The 16237-nt window shown below is 41.0% G+C and overlaps 1 protein-coding gene across 2 annotated transcripts in view; it reads left to right on the forward strand.

Moving 5' to 3' along the window:
• The first annotated feature begins 1337 nt into the window (after positions 1–1337).
• si:dkey-65j6.2 (pleckstrin homology domain-containing family G member 4B) overlaps positions 1338–16237 on the forward strand; it is a 33545-nt gene continuing 18645 nt past the window's right edge. The window contains exon 1 of one of the 2 annotated variants that reach the window (XM_036947156.2): positions 1338–1759. Coding sequence is in view for 1 of the 2 variants with exons in the window: in XM_036947153.2 (XP_036803048.1) it covers positions 10901–10903 (3 nt within the window). In the remaining variant the exon portion in view is untranslated. Of the gene's footprint in view, positions 1760–10551; positions 10904–16237 lie in introns of those variants that run through there. The other variant, XM_036947153.2, reaches the window with a different exon arrangement.

The raw sequence follows: 16237 nt of genomic DNA on the forward strand, positions 1-16237 counted from the left end.
TTGGTCAAATAGCCCTTACACAGCCTGGAGGTGTGTTGGGTCATTGTCCTGTTGAAAAACAAATGATAGTTCCACAATCACCCAACCTCAACCCAATTGAGATGATTTGGGATGAGTTGGACTGCAGAGAGAAGGAAAATCTGCCAAAAAGTGCTCAGCATATGTAGGAACTCTTTCAAGACTGTCGGAAAAGCATTCCAGGTGAAGCTGGTTGAGAGAATGCCAAAAGTGTACAAAGCTGTATCAAGTCAAAGGGTGGCTACTTTGAAAAATCTAAAATCTACATTTTGATTTGTTTAACACTTTTTTTGTGTTATTTCATAGTTTTGACGTCTTCACTATTATTCTACAATGTAGAAAATAGTACAAATAAAGAAAAACCCTTGAATGAGCAGGTGTGTTCTGCAGGTAAAAACGGTTTGCATGCAAAAGTGATTGCTTTTGATAAAAAACACTTTATCTGCCTTCCCAATGAAAAGTAGTTAGTAAATTCAAACCTTTATTTTATGGAAAAGATATGTTTTATGTTTCTGGACGATCAACCATGTTGCCCTGTTGACAACATGACCGAGCGGCGCAGATGACTGTTTGATTTGAGAAGGGTGCTCTTCCCTCCCCGCTATCTCCCTATGACGTGACGGGCCATTGGCCGATTCAACCCGGGCCAGCGTAATAGTTCTCCCTCAGTTACTGTATGTTGATGACTAACCTATGTTATGGGAAAATGTTATCTCTAATCAAATGTTTTTGTTCCCACGAGAAAGGCTTGACTGATATAAACAGTGTTGGAATGTGAAGCATCATCATACTGTACATGAGGGGAAACTATGCTGCATGTAACTTAAAATAATACACAAAGGCAATAGAAATGATGAAATCAACAAATCATGTTTGCTTAAGCTTTGGACATGCTGATCTACAGAAAAAAAAAGTCATTTTTGGGATCCTTCACGGATCTGAGATAATCTGTCATTGTCCTTAATCATATTTTAGAACATTGTAGACCAATACAAACTGAACCAATAAAGCCAGGCAAAGGAAGGGAGAGCTTCAAGAGAAGAGAGATAATGTATAGTTAATTTGGAATACTAACCGATCCATGTTTGGCAGTGCATTGTTTATTTAGGGGAGAGACAGAACAGAATGCCCTTGTTTGGAATGGAGTGACCTGTGTTCAGAAACATACTCTTTTTGAAGAAAAAACTGCAACATTCTGAACCACTCAATTCCCACACTCATATCCTGTTCCATTAATAACTTAGACTCACTCATGCTATGCACGTTGCCATGACTATAAGCATTTTCAGTTATATTTGAAAAGCTGTAAATTCAGCAGAAGGACACAAGTCACATTCAACAGCTGTACGTTTCAACAGATCAGCTCTAGTACGATGATGATCTCACAAAACCGTTCCATGCACCTCGAAAAAGACGTTGGAGACACCATGGCACCAGACGGGTGGGCACCAATCGTGACCTGAACAACAGGGCCTGTCAGTCAGTCATAATTGAAGAGCCTCGATGACCTTTCACACTTGCTGCTGTGACTGCAAGCATTCCCGCGGCGCAGATGGAGGCACACAGGGCTACTTCGGGTCTGTAGCCTACTGAGCAGCAACAGAGATTTGTCTACCTGTCGATTAGGTTGCAGCAAGGTTATCTTCCAAATCAAGCCTCTGGGATTGATTATTCGTCTGTCGACCGCTCATGGAACTTGATGAATATGAAATGAAGAGCGACATAGACACGTTAAGGGCTGGTAAGTGTTTCACTCTTGACATTTTGCTCACACAATTTTCTTCAGAATTGATCATGCATTCATTCAAAACGTTAGTCAGGTCAATAAAATCATATATCAGTGTAGGGTTTATAAATACTGTGCTAATGTGCTATTATAGGACTAAATTACTCAAACCTATTGCAGGCTACTGGTCCAGAAAAGGTTTTGTATGTGGTTGAATTTTGTTTGGCAAAGTTTTTGTGAGAATGAAGATCAGTTGCAAGCAGGAGCTGTAGGATATAGCCTACTCGGGACAGAGTCTGCTGACTTCAATGTTTACTGTTTGAGATTCGCACAGCGGCGAATAAAGGCATGTTTGCTTGTCACGTAAAGGAGTTACATTGAACACAAGGAGCCTTATTTAATTTTCTCAGGTTTAACATTGACTCGTGTACAAATTGTCTACTCTACAAATCCCATGTCTCCTTTGTAAAAGGGTACAGGAATGGCCATCATTTCGTTTTCTAGACACATTCAGCATCACATCCATGTCTCAAGACTAAAGCATATTAATGATCATCACCTTTACATTGGCCTATAGAATAGGCTATAGTACATAGAATATTATGTTAGTCCATCCCATGTGTCTTGGTCAGGTGTGATTTTAACTGGGAGAAATATGACTGTCATGAATTGGTAAATACATGTTGACCATTGCCCACACACTTTTCCTTATGCACTGTAAAAAAGTCTAGATGTTGCAACTAACTATTATTAAGTAACTGGTTCCACTGCTTTTTTTGTTTGTTTACTCAACTGTTTGGTCAAAGTGTTACCTTAATTTAATATTTTTAGTTGGCCCAAATTTAGCTCCAACATGAGAAAATCTAGGACAAAATGCAGTCAATAAAAAATGACACGTTTGCTCAATTTGTTTCATATGTTCATTCAATTACAAATTATTATTTTACACAGAAAAAAAGGCATTAGAACAAGTTACACAGTGCTTTTAACATACAATCTTTTAAATTAACATATCTCACAAACATGATTACATTGTGCATGCATACAGTAATTAGTATTCAACATGTCCTCACCTGAGATTTGACCTCACAACCTCTTGGTTCACAGAATTCCAATCTTCCTGCTATGCCACTATTGCTACACTTTACACTAAGGAAAACTCAGCTCTGTTAGAAGTGCACTCAAGAAAAACTATTTTATTGATCATAGTGATTAAGGAATAACATTAAAACAGTAATATGCCCCACCAGCATAAGACAACTATACAGAAGCCCCCCAAATTACTGAAATAAGTCAATCAAATTTATGATGAGAGAATAGTAATTAACTGATAACTGAAACAGACAGTTAGCAGGAAGATCTGAATGCCATTAATAAAGAGGTTGTGAGTTAAAATTTCAGGTTAGGACATGTTTAATAATGATTACTGTATAAATGAACAAACACTATTTAATTATCTGAACCAATCATAGACATCTATGTTTCACATGTTTGAACATCAAAGTACAGAAAACTAGAGCACAGCACAGCACAGCACAGCATGTAACAGTATAGTGTAGTTCAGTACTGTAGAGTGCAGTACAATACATTACAGTGTGCTCTACTGTCTACTGTACTTTTCTTTACTGTACTGTACTGTGCTGTCCAAATGTGTGGACCCAGCTGTGGTTTGTGACTACTATGATTTCCCACTGTAGTCAATTCAATTGCAGAAATTCCGTTACCGATTTTTCAGAAATTCTGTTCGTTTTAATCACTTAATAATTCATAAACAAACTTTATATCAGTAAAAACACTATAACTAATTGATAGGTCTACCTATACTTGTTACTTCTGTGAACTTTCATTATCCTCCCTTAATTATCTTAAAGATATGTAGGGTTTTGATAACAGAATTTCAAGGCCCAAGGTAATGTTGCTTAAACTTACAGAAGGCAAATCATTTCCCAACAACTAAATATGCATTGATATTAGTTGGCAGGGGTCTTTACTTCAGCATTGTTGTGTTTTGATGTATTTCTACCTTTTAAGACTTTTCTGATAGATGTTGTTGAATCCTTTCCATCTGTTTGACCGGAAATCAAAGCCTTTGCTATTCCACATTTTCTTTACAGAAAATGGTTTAGAAATCTATATATGCCTTAATATCTAAAAAAAAATATAGACTCTTAGCTTTCATTTGACACCCAATTTGACATGCTCCTATGAACTTAACATGTTGGTGCTCAACGTCAACGTCTATTCCACGTTGGTTTAACGTAATTCCATTGAAATGACAACCTTGATTCAACCAGTGTGTGCCCAGTGGGGACCCTCTGGCATTGGTATTTAACACTATACTATTCACATCATTTGTTGGTCACTAGATCCTTTTTAATCATTATTTACATAAATAATGTATAAATGAATCTCTTGCTATCCCCCACCAGAATATTGAGTAATACTAGGTCTTATATTCATCAGAAGCCCAGTAGAGGGAGCTACAATTTCCCTATAATCCATTACAACTAACACCAGAACTTTTCAGGTATGAGACAATTAGTGAGTTGAAATATGATGATTCAATTCTTCCTTTCCATTTTCTTTCTATATCTTCCTTCCCTCCAGTGTTTCCCAATATCCCACTATACCACTTTCTCTGTTCCTTGCCAGCTGTTGCTGTCTGTATCTCTCCACTAGGACTGCCCCTGTGCAGCAGGTTATAAATAAGGACCCAAGGAGTGCATCCCAGCAGCAGCAAGACATTCAGCCGTTGTGTTGTTTAAGCAGCTGCACACTGTCAGTCCAATCGTTCTATTAGAAAAGGAGGAGAACAGCTATGGGGGAGCTGCGGTGGAAAGGAGGAGTGGAGGGGCCTGTGTGAGTCAGGGAGTAGACTTGTCCCTGGCAGGCTCCAGGGAGAACATGCTGGGAGAGCCAGACTGAATGTGCGCGGGGAAGAGACCACCAGTAGGCTTGGCAGTCTATATTATCCATGAAAAGGGTCATATTAGATTTAGTTTCAGGGTATGAGGTGGGTTGGGGTCAAAGTGATGGCTTATCACCAACAGATTCTCCAGTTAAAATGAGATTGGCTTGTCTATGGGTGATTAGTAGAGAGGGCATCTTTAGAGATACTCTGGAGGACATGTATGAGTCAAAGACAAGGCTCCGTGTGAATTAGCCTGAAGGACAGACACTGACGACTCAAGGTTACCCTGAGGTGAATTGTCCTCTAATGCAACATGGAGTCTTCATCCACCAGTAACCCCTGCTTAGATAAAGGGACGTTATATTAGGCATTTCAGCTGGATGTTGTGAGTGAAAATTGCCTAATGCCTCCCTTTACCTCAGTACTGACCACATCTAAACTTTCTTGTAACTCACTATCGTTACATTCCTACTCATCAGTTTTGTAATTTATTGTCATCTAGAGTTATTTTGTGGTCTCTTGAGTTTTTTTCCCCGGGCGGTTTACTCTTGATGCCTCAGAAAAAAAGGAAGTTCACGCACAGCTATGTGAGATCTTAAAAAAAGGGATGCAGCTGCTTTTAAAGCCAGACTGTTTGAAACAAATACAAACAGGAGGGTGATTTACGATGACAGGGTCAGGGTTCAGCCTAGGATGTCGGGTCAGAGGCTCACACAGCCTGTTAGATGACTGCTAAAATAGACCTCTCCCATTGAGTCTATTTTTCTCACTCATCATATCTGTCATAGTGAAACAAGTGTTCATGTTTAAGTGCTTTGAGTTTCCTTATTAGGCCTCCGTTGTAATTATTTAGACACTGATTGCTTATTCAAGGAATTTTGTCTCCTATGTTAACTGCTTTATAGAATGATAATGAGGTGAGGTGTTAGTTGCTTTAGATAAGTGTTTGGTTCTTACATTCATTCAATGGATTTTCAAGTCAAAAATAGTGAGGAGGTGCGAGGTCAGTTTGTTTCCATAGGACCAGCATTAACAACACTGCAACTGAAAACAGTCCATTCCACAGCCACTGAAGCTACTGTTGCAGAGACCTGCAGACTACTGACAGTGTTCTTTTTGTGGACTGTCTGTGACTGTTGACTCTACTTTTGCGTCACATGGGAACTGTGGTCACCCGTGGGCTATCAGGTCAATGATACAAGGTCGACCAAGCCTTGGCCAACTAATGCATAAAGCCAGGGACAACTCCCCTGGCCATAACATGCTAACTCTGGTAAGTCCATATGCCAGAGATGTGGCATGACATTTTTCGTGTTGGCCAGGGGCCTAGCAGAAGATGATGTAGGGAGAGAGTCTAACAAGGACAGAGGACCATGCAGCAGTGTACTTTTCATCCTCACTTCCCCAGGGTTATGTGTTACAGTCAGAGCAATGCACTGCCCTCCAGTATGAGCAACTAAGCAAAGAAGGCCAAGGGAAAGTGACTAACATGTACTTATTACACGCATATTACAGACAACAGGAAAGCCTTGTGTAGATAGGACACATTGGCTGGTGACCGTCACAAGGTTGCTAGGTGAAATGCAACCATATGGGAGTATAATCATCACATGCTCATCCTCACTATAAATTAGGATGCTCTCTCTGAGGGTCAATTGACTTCATTGCCCCTTGGCCAGTCTGTGGGTTGTTTGATGGGATAATGGAGAATTACTATATGCTTTGTGCTTGCAAGTACATTTAATAACGTCTCATTTCATTTTTGTGGAAGAATGGTTTACCAGGCCCTGGTAAACACTTACATGTTGTCCACAAGGGAGAAGCTGAATCCTTTATTGAGTTGAAATGCTATCGTAAGACAAGACCTGTGGAATGAACCTGCAAACTGGGAAGCATGTATTGCCCTACCAAGCAAAAAGGCAGTAACTGCTCATAGCGTGGAACTGAGAAAAATGGCTTTTATTTACCTTGGTTTCACAGTAACTTTATGCAGTTACTGCTAACATGACCCCCATTTTCTCAAAAACAGTACAATGGAGGCAGGATACTTGTCCACATGATTAAGGATGTATTTAATGTTGCAAAAATGATATTAACTCATTTTTTAACAAATGAGCAGTTACTTCCTTTTTGCATGGTAGGGCAGTGTAGATATATCCATCTCTTACATATACTGTAACCACATACACACACATACGTCTTGTCCTTTGAATGTAATCTGTGTAGAGGAATGTGCTGGTTGGGGTCCTCTCTCCAATGGTCAGGGTTAGTATGAGCCTTCACTCTCCCCTCCCAGGTTTGCTTACTCAGCCAAACGGAACAGATATACTTTTTTAAGAACAGTTACTCTCAGTGGCTGTGCGTTTTAAGGCTTTTCATCACACACCGCTGTCTCTTTGAACAGCTCCACCTGTCAGACCACAGTTAGGGCAAGGAAATGCCCTGATATGTCTTCTTTTCTCTCCTATCTTCTCTCTTCTCTTCTCTCATTTTCTCTCCCCTCTTCTCTCTTCTCTTCTCTACTTTTCTCTCCTATCTTATCTCTTCTCCTCCCTAGTGTGGCTTCCTGTCTGGGGTCTTGGTACATATTGTGACTGACTGTGTAACGGATTGGCCCGATAATGCGCCTGGTAGTCTAAACAAGATCTATCCACACAACAAACATTCCAATTTAAGGCCGGGAAAAATGGTCCAGTCAGTGCACACTAAGAAGGGGCTGAGGGAGGGAGCGTCTGTCAGGCTGTAGTTTTAGATGGTTATCTAGTTAATATGTTTCTTCAAAGAACTACTATTTATCTCTCAACACACTGATATTAAGTACAGGATGTATGGGCATACATTTGAGATATCTGTCTCTGTGTGCTCTGCAAATAGAGATATCTAAGAGCTGGTCCATGGGAGAGTGTGTTTGCACACAGATCTTTATACCGAGATAGTAGGGTAGCTGGGAGGGCAACAGCGACTGTCCAAGTCCACATACTGTAGATGCCATGTATCATTTTGGTCTTTGTCTAGACCTGCAAGTGTTCATCACCTGTATGGATCCCCAGTCCGTTAGCAGTGGATCAATAACAGCAAATTCCTTAGGCTATCAGACATGGTCTTTCATTGTATTTTAGTGATGAAAATAGAATAGTTTCTATTGGTGTCTATCTCTCACAGCTGTGATAGGAAATCCTGTTCAGATATTGTCCATTAGTTAATGTGCCAGGTCTGGAGGGAAGCAAAAGTAATGAGGATAATAGTGGTTGATATTGCCACTCCTACTTGCCATGTCTTCAATTTAGCCAACTAGAAAGTGTGTGCCCTCAGGCCGGAAGGGAAGCAAAAGTAATTCCGCTACTTAAGGACAGTTTTTGCTCCAGAGTGGTGCAGTGGTCTAAGGCACTGCATCTCAGTGGTAGAGGTGTCACTACAGACGCTGGTTCGATTCCAGGCTGCATCACAACCGGCCTGTGATTGGGAGTTCCATAGAGCGGCACACAATTGGCCCTGTGTCGTTAGGGTTTGGCCGGGGTAGGCCGTCATTGTAAATAAAACATTTGTTCATAACTGACTTGTTAAATAAAGGTACAATAAAGAAAATTAAAAAAAATAAATAATAGTAAAGCCCCCTTTACTGGCTGAAATAGCAGACCAATCAGCCTGTTACCAACCCGTAGTAAACTTTTGGAAAAAATTGTGTTTGACGAGATACAATGCTATTTTACAGTAAACAAATTGACAACAGACTTTCAGTGCACTATAAGGGAAGGACAATCAACAAGCACAGCACTTACACAAATGACTGATGATTGGCTGAGAGATATTGATGATGAAAAGATTGTGGGGACAGTTTTTGACATTATTGATCATAGTCTGCTGCAGGAAACACATATGTGTTTTGGCTTTACACCCCCTGCTATGTTGTCAAGAAAGAGTTGCCAGTCTAACAGAACAGATAGGGTGTTCTTGGAAGCCTCTCCAACATCCAGGTAGAATCAGGAATTCCCCAGGGCAGCTATTTAGGCCCCTTAATTTGATGACTCAAGGAAAGGACATGTCAGCTACGACAACGACTGAAATTACTGCAACACTCAACAAAGAGCTGCAGTTAGTTTCAGAATGGGTGGCAAGGAATAAGTTCATCTTAAATATTTCAAAAACTAAAGGCATTGCATTTGGGATAAATCATTCAATAAACTCTAAACCTCCACTAAATCTTGTAATGAATAATGTGGAAATTTAGCAAGTTGAAGAGACTAAACTGCATGGAGCAACCCTGGATTGTAACTGTCATGGTCAAAACATGTTGATACAACAGTAGCTAAAATGGGGAGAAGTCTGTCCTTAATAAAGCGCTACTCTACTTTTTTAAAAACACTGTCAACAAGGCAGGTCCTACAGCCCCTAGTTTTGTCGCACCTGGACTACTGTTCAGTCATGTGGTCAGGTGCCATAAAGAGGGACTTAGGAAAAAGCAATAGGCTCAGAACAGGGCAGCGCGGCTGGCCCTTAAATGTACATGGAGAGCTAACATTAATGATATGCATGTCAATCTCTCATGGCTCAAAGTGGAGGAGAGGGCCTCCCGAGTGGCACAGTGGTCTGTGCCACTAGAGATTCTGGGTTCGAGTCCAGGCTCTGTCACAGCTGGCCGCGACCGGGAGATCCATGGGGCGGTGTACTATTGGCCCAGTGTCGTCCTGGTTAAGGGAGGGTATGGCCGGCAGGGATGTCCTTGTCCCATCGCGCAATAGCGACTCCTGTGGCGGACTGGACACAGTACACAGTCGCCAGCTGTATGATGTTTTCTCCGACACACTGGCTTCCGGGTTAAGTGGGCATTGTGTCAAGAAGCAGTGCGGCTTGGTTGGGTTGTGTTTCGGAGGACGCACGGCTCTCGACCTTCGCCTCTCCCGGGTCTGTACGGGACTTGCAGCGATGAGACAAGACTGTAATTACCAATTGGAAACCACAAAACTGGGGAGAAAAAGAGGAGAGATTGACTTCGTCACTACTTGTTTTTGTTAGAGGTGTTGACAAGCTGAATGCACCGAGGTGTCTGTTTAAACTACTAGCACACAGCTCAGACACTCCCACAAGACATGCCACCAGAGGTCTTTTTACAATCCCCATGTCCAGAACAGACCATGGGAGGTGCACAGTACTACATAGAGCCATGACTACATGGAACTATATTCCACATCAGGTAACTGATGCAGCAGTGGAGTCAGATTATTTCTTTAAACAGATAAAAAAACACCTTATGGAACAACGGGGACTGTGAAGAGACACACACACAGGCATAGACACACACATACACACATGGGCGCTAGCACACGCACTCTACACACACATACAATGTACTATTGTTGTATAGTGGTATCATACATTTTGTGTTGTGGTGGTGTGACAGTGTGTAATATACGTGTCTTAATGTGTTTGGTCCCCAGGAAGAGTATTTGCTGCCTTGGCAGAAGATAATGGTTGGATCCCTAATAAAATACAAATACAAATGTGAGGTCAAGTTATCTGGTCAGAATGGAATTACCGATATTGAAGAAAGCACAGCTAGTCCTCCTGAATGGAATTCTCTGTATCTATATCCACCATCTTCTCTCTGCTCACAGTGCCATAATAACAGGCATATTTAGTTCATTTGCCGGACAGAAGAGGACAGGAATGTGGAATGGAAGCCAAAGGAATGGGAAAGTGGGAAAGGTGCATGTGTGAGAGAGGAAGAGGAAGAGAGAAGGGGATGGGGAGCGATAAAGAAAGAGGGAGGGAGAGGTGAGACGGAGGTTGAGCGTAACCCCAGAGAAAAGTAAGAAATAATCTTGAAGGGATTTCCTTCTGAGAGGGAAAGCTTCTCACCTCCCCTCTAACTCCCTCTCTCTCTTTCTGTCTCTCCCTCGCTCTTACATGCTTGCATGAGTTGCTTGTGTCATGCTGCCCCCTCTCAAACTGTGGGCAGACAAACATAACACCAGAAGAGAGAAAGCAGACAGGGAGAGTTATTAGCAGCAGCAGAAGAACACTCGGGAGCTCCAAGATTAAAAAAAAAAGATAGATATATTTTATTCACATTTTCCTGCTTCTATAAGTATTGTCCTCCTCAGTAAGCAATGAGAGACAATGTGGATACATTGGAGAATACTGTGGTCAGTTTGTCACCTTGTGAGACCCATCTGTCTAAGGATTATCCTCTTGACTGGACTCTGTACATCCCTGCTTAACTGGATGACCAACACACTGTAGGAGACATGGTACTGTAACTGCTGCTCAACATGGCTTAATTTGACTGTATTTCATTCAATTTCATATGTGTGTCATTTTTTGTATTTTCTTTTTTGATAGGATTTTCATCATATTGGAAATCATTTAAAAAATATATATTTTTAAATGTACATCCTTCAAATGTCTACATTGGCCCCATAATCTCTGTCATTACAAACACACATGTAGGGCTTCCTGTTTGCACACATAGCTAGCGACACAGCAAAATGCTTTGACTCAAGGTGAGGGTTTCAGGTTACTGTTCATTCGCAATTTCCCAGTGATTTCCCAAAACACTCACAGAATCTGTTGCCCTGCGTCTCCTCTTAGAGTCCAGGACATAGAATTACACAAAGGATCCCTTCGGGAAAAAATGACTGAATTAATGTTTTGCTGTTTCAAGTGCTACTCGGGCTCTGGAGAGGGGATGGCTATATGTTTATTATCTTTATAGCTCAGGACGAGAGTACATTGGAGAGGTAGATTTAGGAACTGAAGTGACCATCATGTTTCCTTTGAACCACAACCTGAAAACAAGAGTTCTTTCTTTAGCGTTAAAAAGTATGTACTGTCTTGCCTGGTTACCTCAGTAAGTTCTTAAACATTGAGGCCACTCATGGAACACCATAAAATTCAGGCTCTCTATGGACTAGGTTATATCTGTGATCATGTGAGGGAGGGAAAACTGCCGGTTTGAATAAAACTATGTTCAGCTGTGACATAATTACAGGTAGGAGGATGAGTAAAGATGATGAAACTGACCCCCTACTTGTAATTAAATGTTTTTAAGCTCACTACTAATGCCAGACTACTGGTCTGCCACCAACTTCAAGCCATTCTGCTAGACAAGGCATCATAATTAGTATTTGCATGCAGTACATACCCCATTTGCAGAGCTTGTGAAACAACTAAATATAACGTCTGCTTCTCAGTGGCTCAGTGATGGTTGACAGTAGATCCACACAGATTAGGCCTGTGTTTATTTTCTCTCACTGTAATTTGGTATGTTATCATGGAGGGCGTTAGCACGTTCTGATCTGAGGTGGTGAATCAAGATGTTGAGACATTCGCTCAGAATAGATCTACTGGTATGTAATTGAATGCCTGTCTGTAAATTCTGCCGTGTAATGCAGGATATTTGCCTTCAGCATTTTGTGGGTGCCCGGTCCATTTACTTCAGGGAACATGTATCATGACTTTGTTCAGGTGTTATCAAGGAGAGGTTATCTTTCAATTCTGCCCTCTGTTTAATTACACTGGGTATACCAAACATTAGAAATTAATTACCTTCTTAATATTGAGTTGCATCCCAACCTCATTTTATCGTCAGAACAGCCTCAGTCAGGGCATGAACTCTACAATGTGTCAAAAGCATTCCACAGAGATGCTGGCCCATGTTGACGCCAATGCTTCCCATAGTTGTGTCAAGTTGGCAGGATGTCCTTTGGGTGGTGGACCATTCTTGATACACACGGGAAACTGTTGAGCGGGAAAAAAGCAGCAGTGTTGCAGTTCTTGATACAAACCGGTGTGCCTGGCACCTAATAGCATACCCTGTTCACAGGAACTTAAATCTTTTGTCTTGCCCATTCACCCTCTGAGTGGTACACATACACAATCCATGTCTCAATGGTCTCAAGGCTTAAAGTCCATCTTTAACCCGTCTCCTCCCCTTCATCTACACTGATCGAAGTGGATTTAACAAGTGACATCAATAAGGATTTATAGCTTTCACCTGGATTCACCTGGAACGTCAATGTCATGGAAAGAGCAGGTGTTCTTAATGTTTTGTATACTCACTGTACATAGCTTGCTTATCAGTTTAGTTCCATGATTATGGACACAAGCACAGTTTTTAAAGAGCCAATGTCAAAAAAGACATTTATGGACATTTACCTGAATTAGCATGTCAATGTGCAGCAGTCAGTCTGCTACACTCAGGGCAACCATTTATGAAACCCAAAGGGGATTATAAACCAAGACAGATCCTGATAGAGTATCTGTAGAGATCCGGCAGTGAGACCCTTCTATTAACTGGCCTGTAAATTAAACAATTCAATTAAACAATGTTACAGTGACATTGATTTATTTAGATCACAGATATGAATCTCATTTCTGCAACACCGCACCAGTACATTTACAGTAAGCAGTCTAAATCTGGGCGCAAAGCCCAAAAACCACAGCTGATTGAGGACACAAAGGAGGAAACTGGCTGGGTTTGTCTTCACAGTTGGCTGTGTTAGTTTGCATTGTTTTCCGTCTCTGTAAGACTAAATGCTCACTATCACAGGGACTGTATAATGACCAACACTGTGCTTGTCTTAATCTATTCATATATTTTATTGACGGAGTTGCCTTCTAAATAGCACTACACTCTTAGAAGAAAGGGTTCCAAAAGGGTTATTCAGCTGTCCTGAATAACCCCTCCCACTGGGCACAGATGTCAATTCAACGTCTATTTCACATTGGTTAAATGTCATTTTATGGAAATGACGTGGAAACAACATTGATTCAACCATTGTGTGCTCAGTGAGTTTTTGGTTCCAGGTAGAACCCTTTTTGGTTCCAGGTACAACTCTTTTGGGTTCCATGTAGAACCTTCTGTGGAAAGGGATTTACATGGAACCCAAAAGGGTTATTCAACTGGTTGTCCTTTGGGGACAGCCAAAGAACCGTTTTAGGTTCCAGATAGCACCCTTTTTTCTAAGAGTGTACTGTGGCTTGATGTTAATCTCATCCTTTGGATGCATGGTAGGGACTTAGCTTCTGAACTGAACAGACTCATAACATCTTGGTTGGTTACTGACAGGCAGCTCATCCCAACTAAACAATACACACTTTTGTCCTAATCTCCATTTTGGGGCATTCCTAAAAAGTCAGTATGTGTTTGTTGTTCAGTGGATGCCAGATGAAGATATCATTAAAGCTAACCAACGCTGTCACACAGAACTAACACACCTAATAAAATGTTCAATAGAAACATGTGAAAAATGTGCCAGATGTAGGATACCAAAAATTCACAGGATTGGATGCTACAACAACCCTCTATTGGTCCAGCTGCAAATGGATGTCCAGTTTGCCATTCCTTTTAGGTATTTGTGATCTCTTAGATTCTTACTGTAATAGGCTAGTTTGGTAAACTGTGCCTGCCTGTCCTGGGGGACCATTGAGAATGATGTGTGTTGTTTGGACAGTCATCCTGGGGGTGGCTTACAGGACAGTGTTATCTCCTGATGGCCAACAGAAAGCTGTCCCTCAGACATCACAAAGATAGTCTGGTCTAGGAGAGTCTAAACATCTCCACGCAATTTGTTGAACGTTAAAAAATAAAAACTGACGTAAACATAGGAAATTGAGCTTTTGCCTATCTGTAGTTAAATTGCTCAGATGCTCTGCCAAATAACGTTATCCATGGACCTATTACAGAGACATTTTGTATACAAGATAATTCATACTGAAATACTTTAGGATACTTAAAAGGCGTCTTGGCCACTGGCTTAGAAGAGTTGTTTAGGTTGGCTGTTTAGTGAAGAGAAATGTTCAACTCTGAAATATAAGAATGTACTCTACCTCCACTGGGATATCCCAATGCAATAAACTACATCTGAAACGAGCCATTTATTTTAGAGATGGGATGTGTATTTATTTAGTGCCCAGTGTTAGACCTACCTCAGCAGAATGTCAGCACTCAGCAGTAGACCGTTAGGCAGGCTTGCTGTTTACACCCTCAGGGTGCTCTCTTGTTGCTCAGACATAACAGTAACCATGAATCATGGCCGTGCTAGCCCTGCTAATGCTACTTTCCCACATTGCAGACCCTCGGCTGCTCTTCTCTTTTTTTTTCATTTCAAACGACCAATAAATTACCTGTCATGCTTTCCTTAGGGCTTGTTATCATGCCTTGATAAGTAACCTGCCCTGCAGTGCTGTTTTAAGTGTGGAGATCAACTCATTCAACCATAGTATGACATAACACAAGGGCTTTATTCAGAGGCCGTAAAGGTGCTGGAAAAATGTTTTTAGGTCAGGTCAGCCCCAGACCTGGTTTTCTATTGACCCAACATCAGGCCCTGCATCTCATACAGTTGAAGTCGGAAGTTTACATGCACCTGAGCCAATTACATTTAAACTCAGTTTTTCACATTTCCTGACATTTAATCCTAGTAAAAATTCCATGTCTTAGGTCAGGTAGGATCAATCAATCAATCAAATGTATTTATAAAGCCCTTCATACATCAGCTGATGTCACAAAGTGCTGTACAGAAACCCAGCCTAAAACCACTAATTGCATCACCTCTTTATTTTAAAAAAGCTGAAATGTCAGAATAATAGTAGAAGGAATTATTTATTTCAGCTTTTATTTATTTCATCACATTCCCAGTGGGTCAGATGTTTACATACACTTAACTAGTATTTGGTAGCATTGCCTTTAAATTGTTTAACTTGGGTCAAACGTTTCGGGTAGCCTTCCAAAAGCTTCCCACAATAAGTTGGGGGAATTCTGTCCCATTCTTCCTGACTGGTTTGTAGGCCTCCTTGCTCGCACACTCATTTTCAGTTCTGTCCAAACATTTTCTATGGGAATGAGGTCAGGGCTTTGTGATGGCCACTCCAATATCTTGACTTTGTTGTCCTTAAGCCATTTTGCCATAACTTTAAAGGTATGCTTGGAACAAAACACATCTTTCATAGAAACTCCCTTGACCATGTAGCAGGTGTTTCTATCTTCTTCAGGGGCAACAGAGCTTTTCCAAGACAATGATCCAACCTTCATAAGATGAAAATCCCAAAGTGTTTCCCAGCTAAAGTACATCATCTATTGTAAATAATCATGAGCCCACCACTGTTGGTGTGTGTCTGAGGCTCTGAGCTGTGGCCCAGTCATGCGAGAAGTGTAATGATCGTTGTCTTTGGAGAGATCAAGAGGGAGTGTCCATGTTATATGCGGAACTGGTCCTTAGAATCCTAAAGCCTTTCCAGAGACTTGGGAGAGGCTTTTAGAGGAGGTCTAGTATCTTGTGTCAGACTTAGGGTTGCAAAGCTAATGGTACTTTACCAAAGTTACTGGAAAATCTTCAGTAATTTCGGTACTTAACAGAAAATCTATTGCAATCTATCGCAACTTTGGTCATTTATACTTGAATAACTTTTTTTTAAGTACTAATATATACAGTGCCTTGCAAAAGTATTCGGCCCCCTTGAACTTTGCGACCTTTTGCCACATTTCAGGCTTCAAACATAAAGATATAAAACTGTATTTTTTTGTGAAGAATCAACAACAAGTGGGACACAATCATGAAGTGGAACGACATTTATTGGATATT

This window comes from Oncorhynchus mykiss, chromosome 16 (assembly GCF_057628025.1).
Source record: "Oncorhynchus mykiss isolate SJ-2025 chromosome 16, ASM5762802v1, whole genome shotgun sequence".
NCBI classification, from domain to species: Eukaryota; Metazoa; Chordata; class Actinopteri; order Salmoniformes; family Salmonidae; genus Oncorhynchus; species Oncorhynchus mykiss.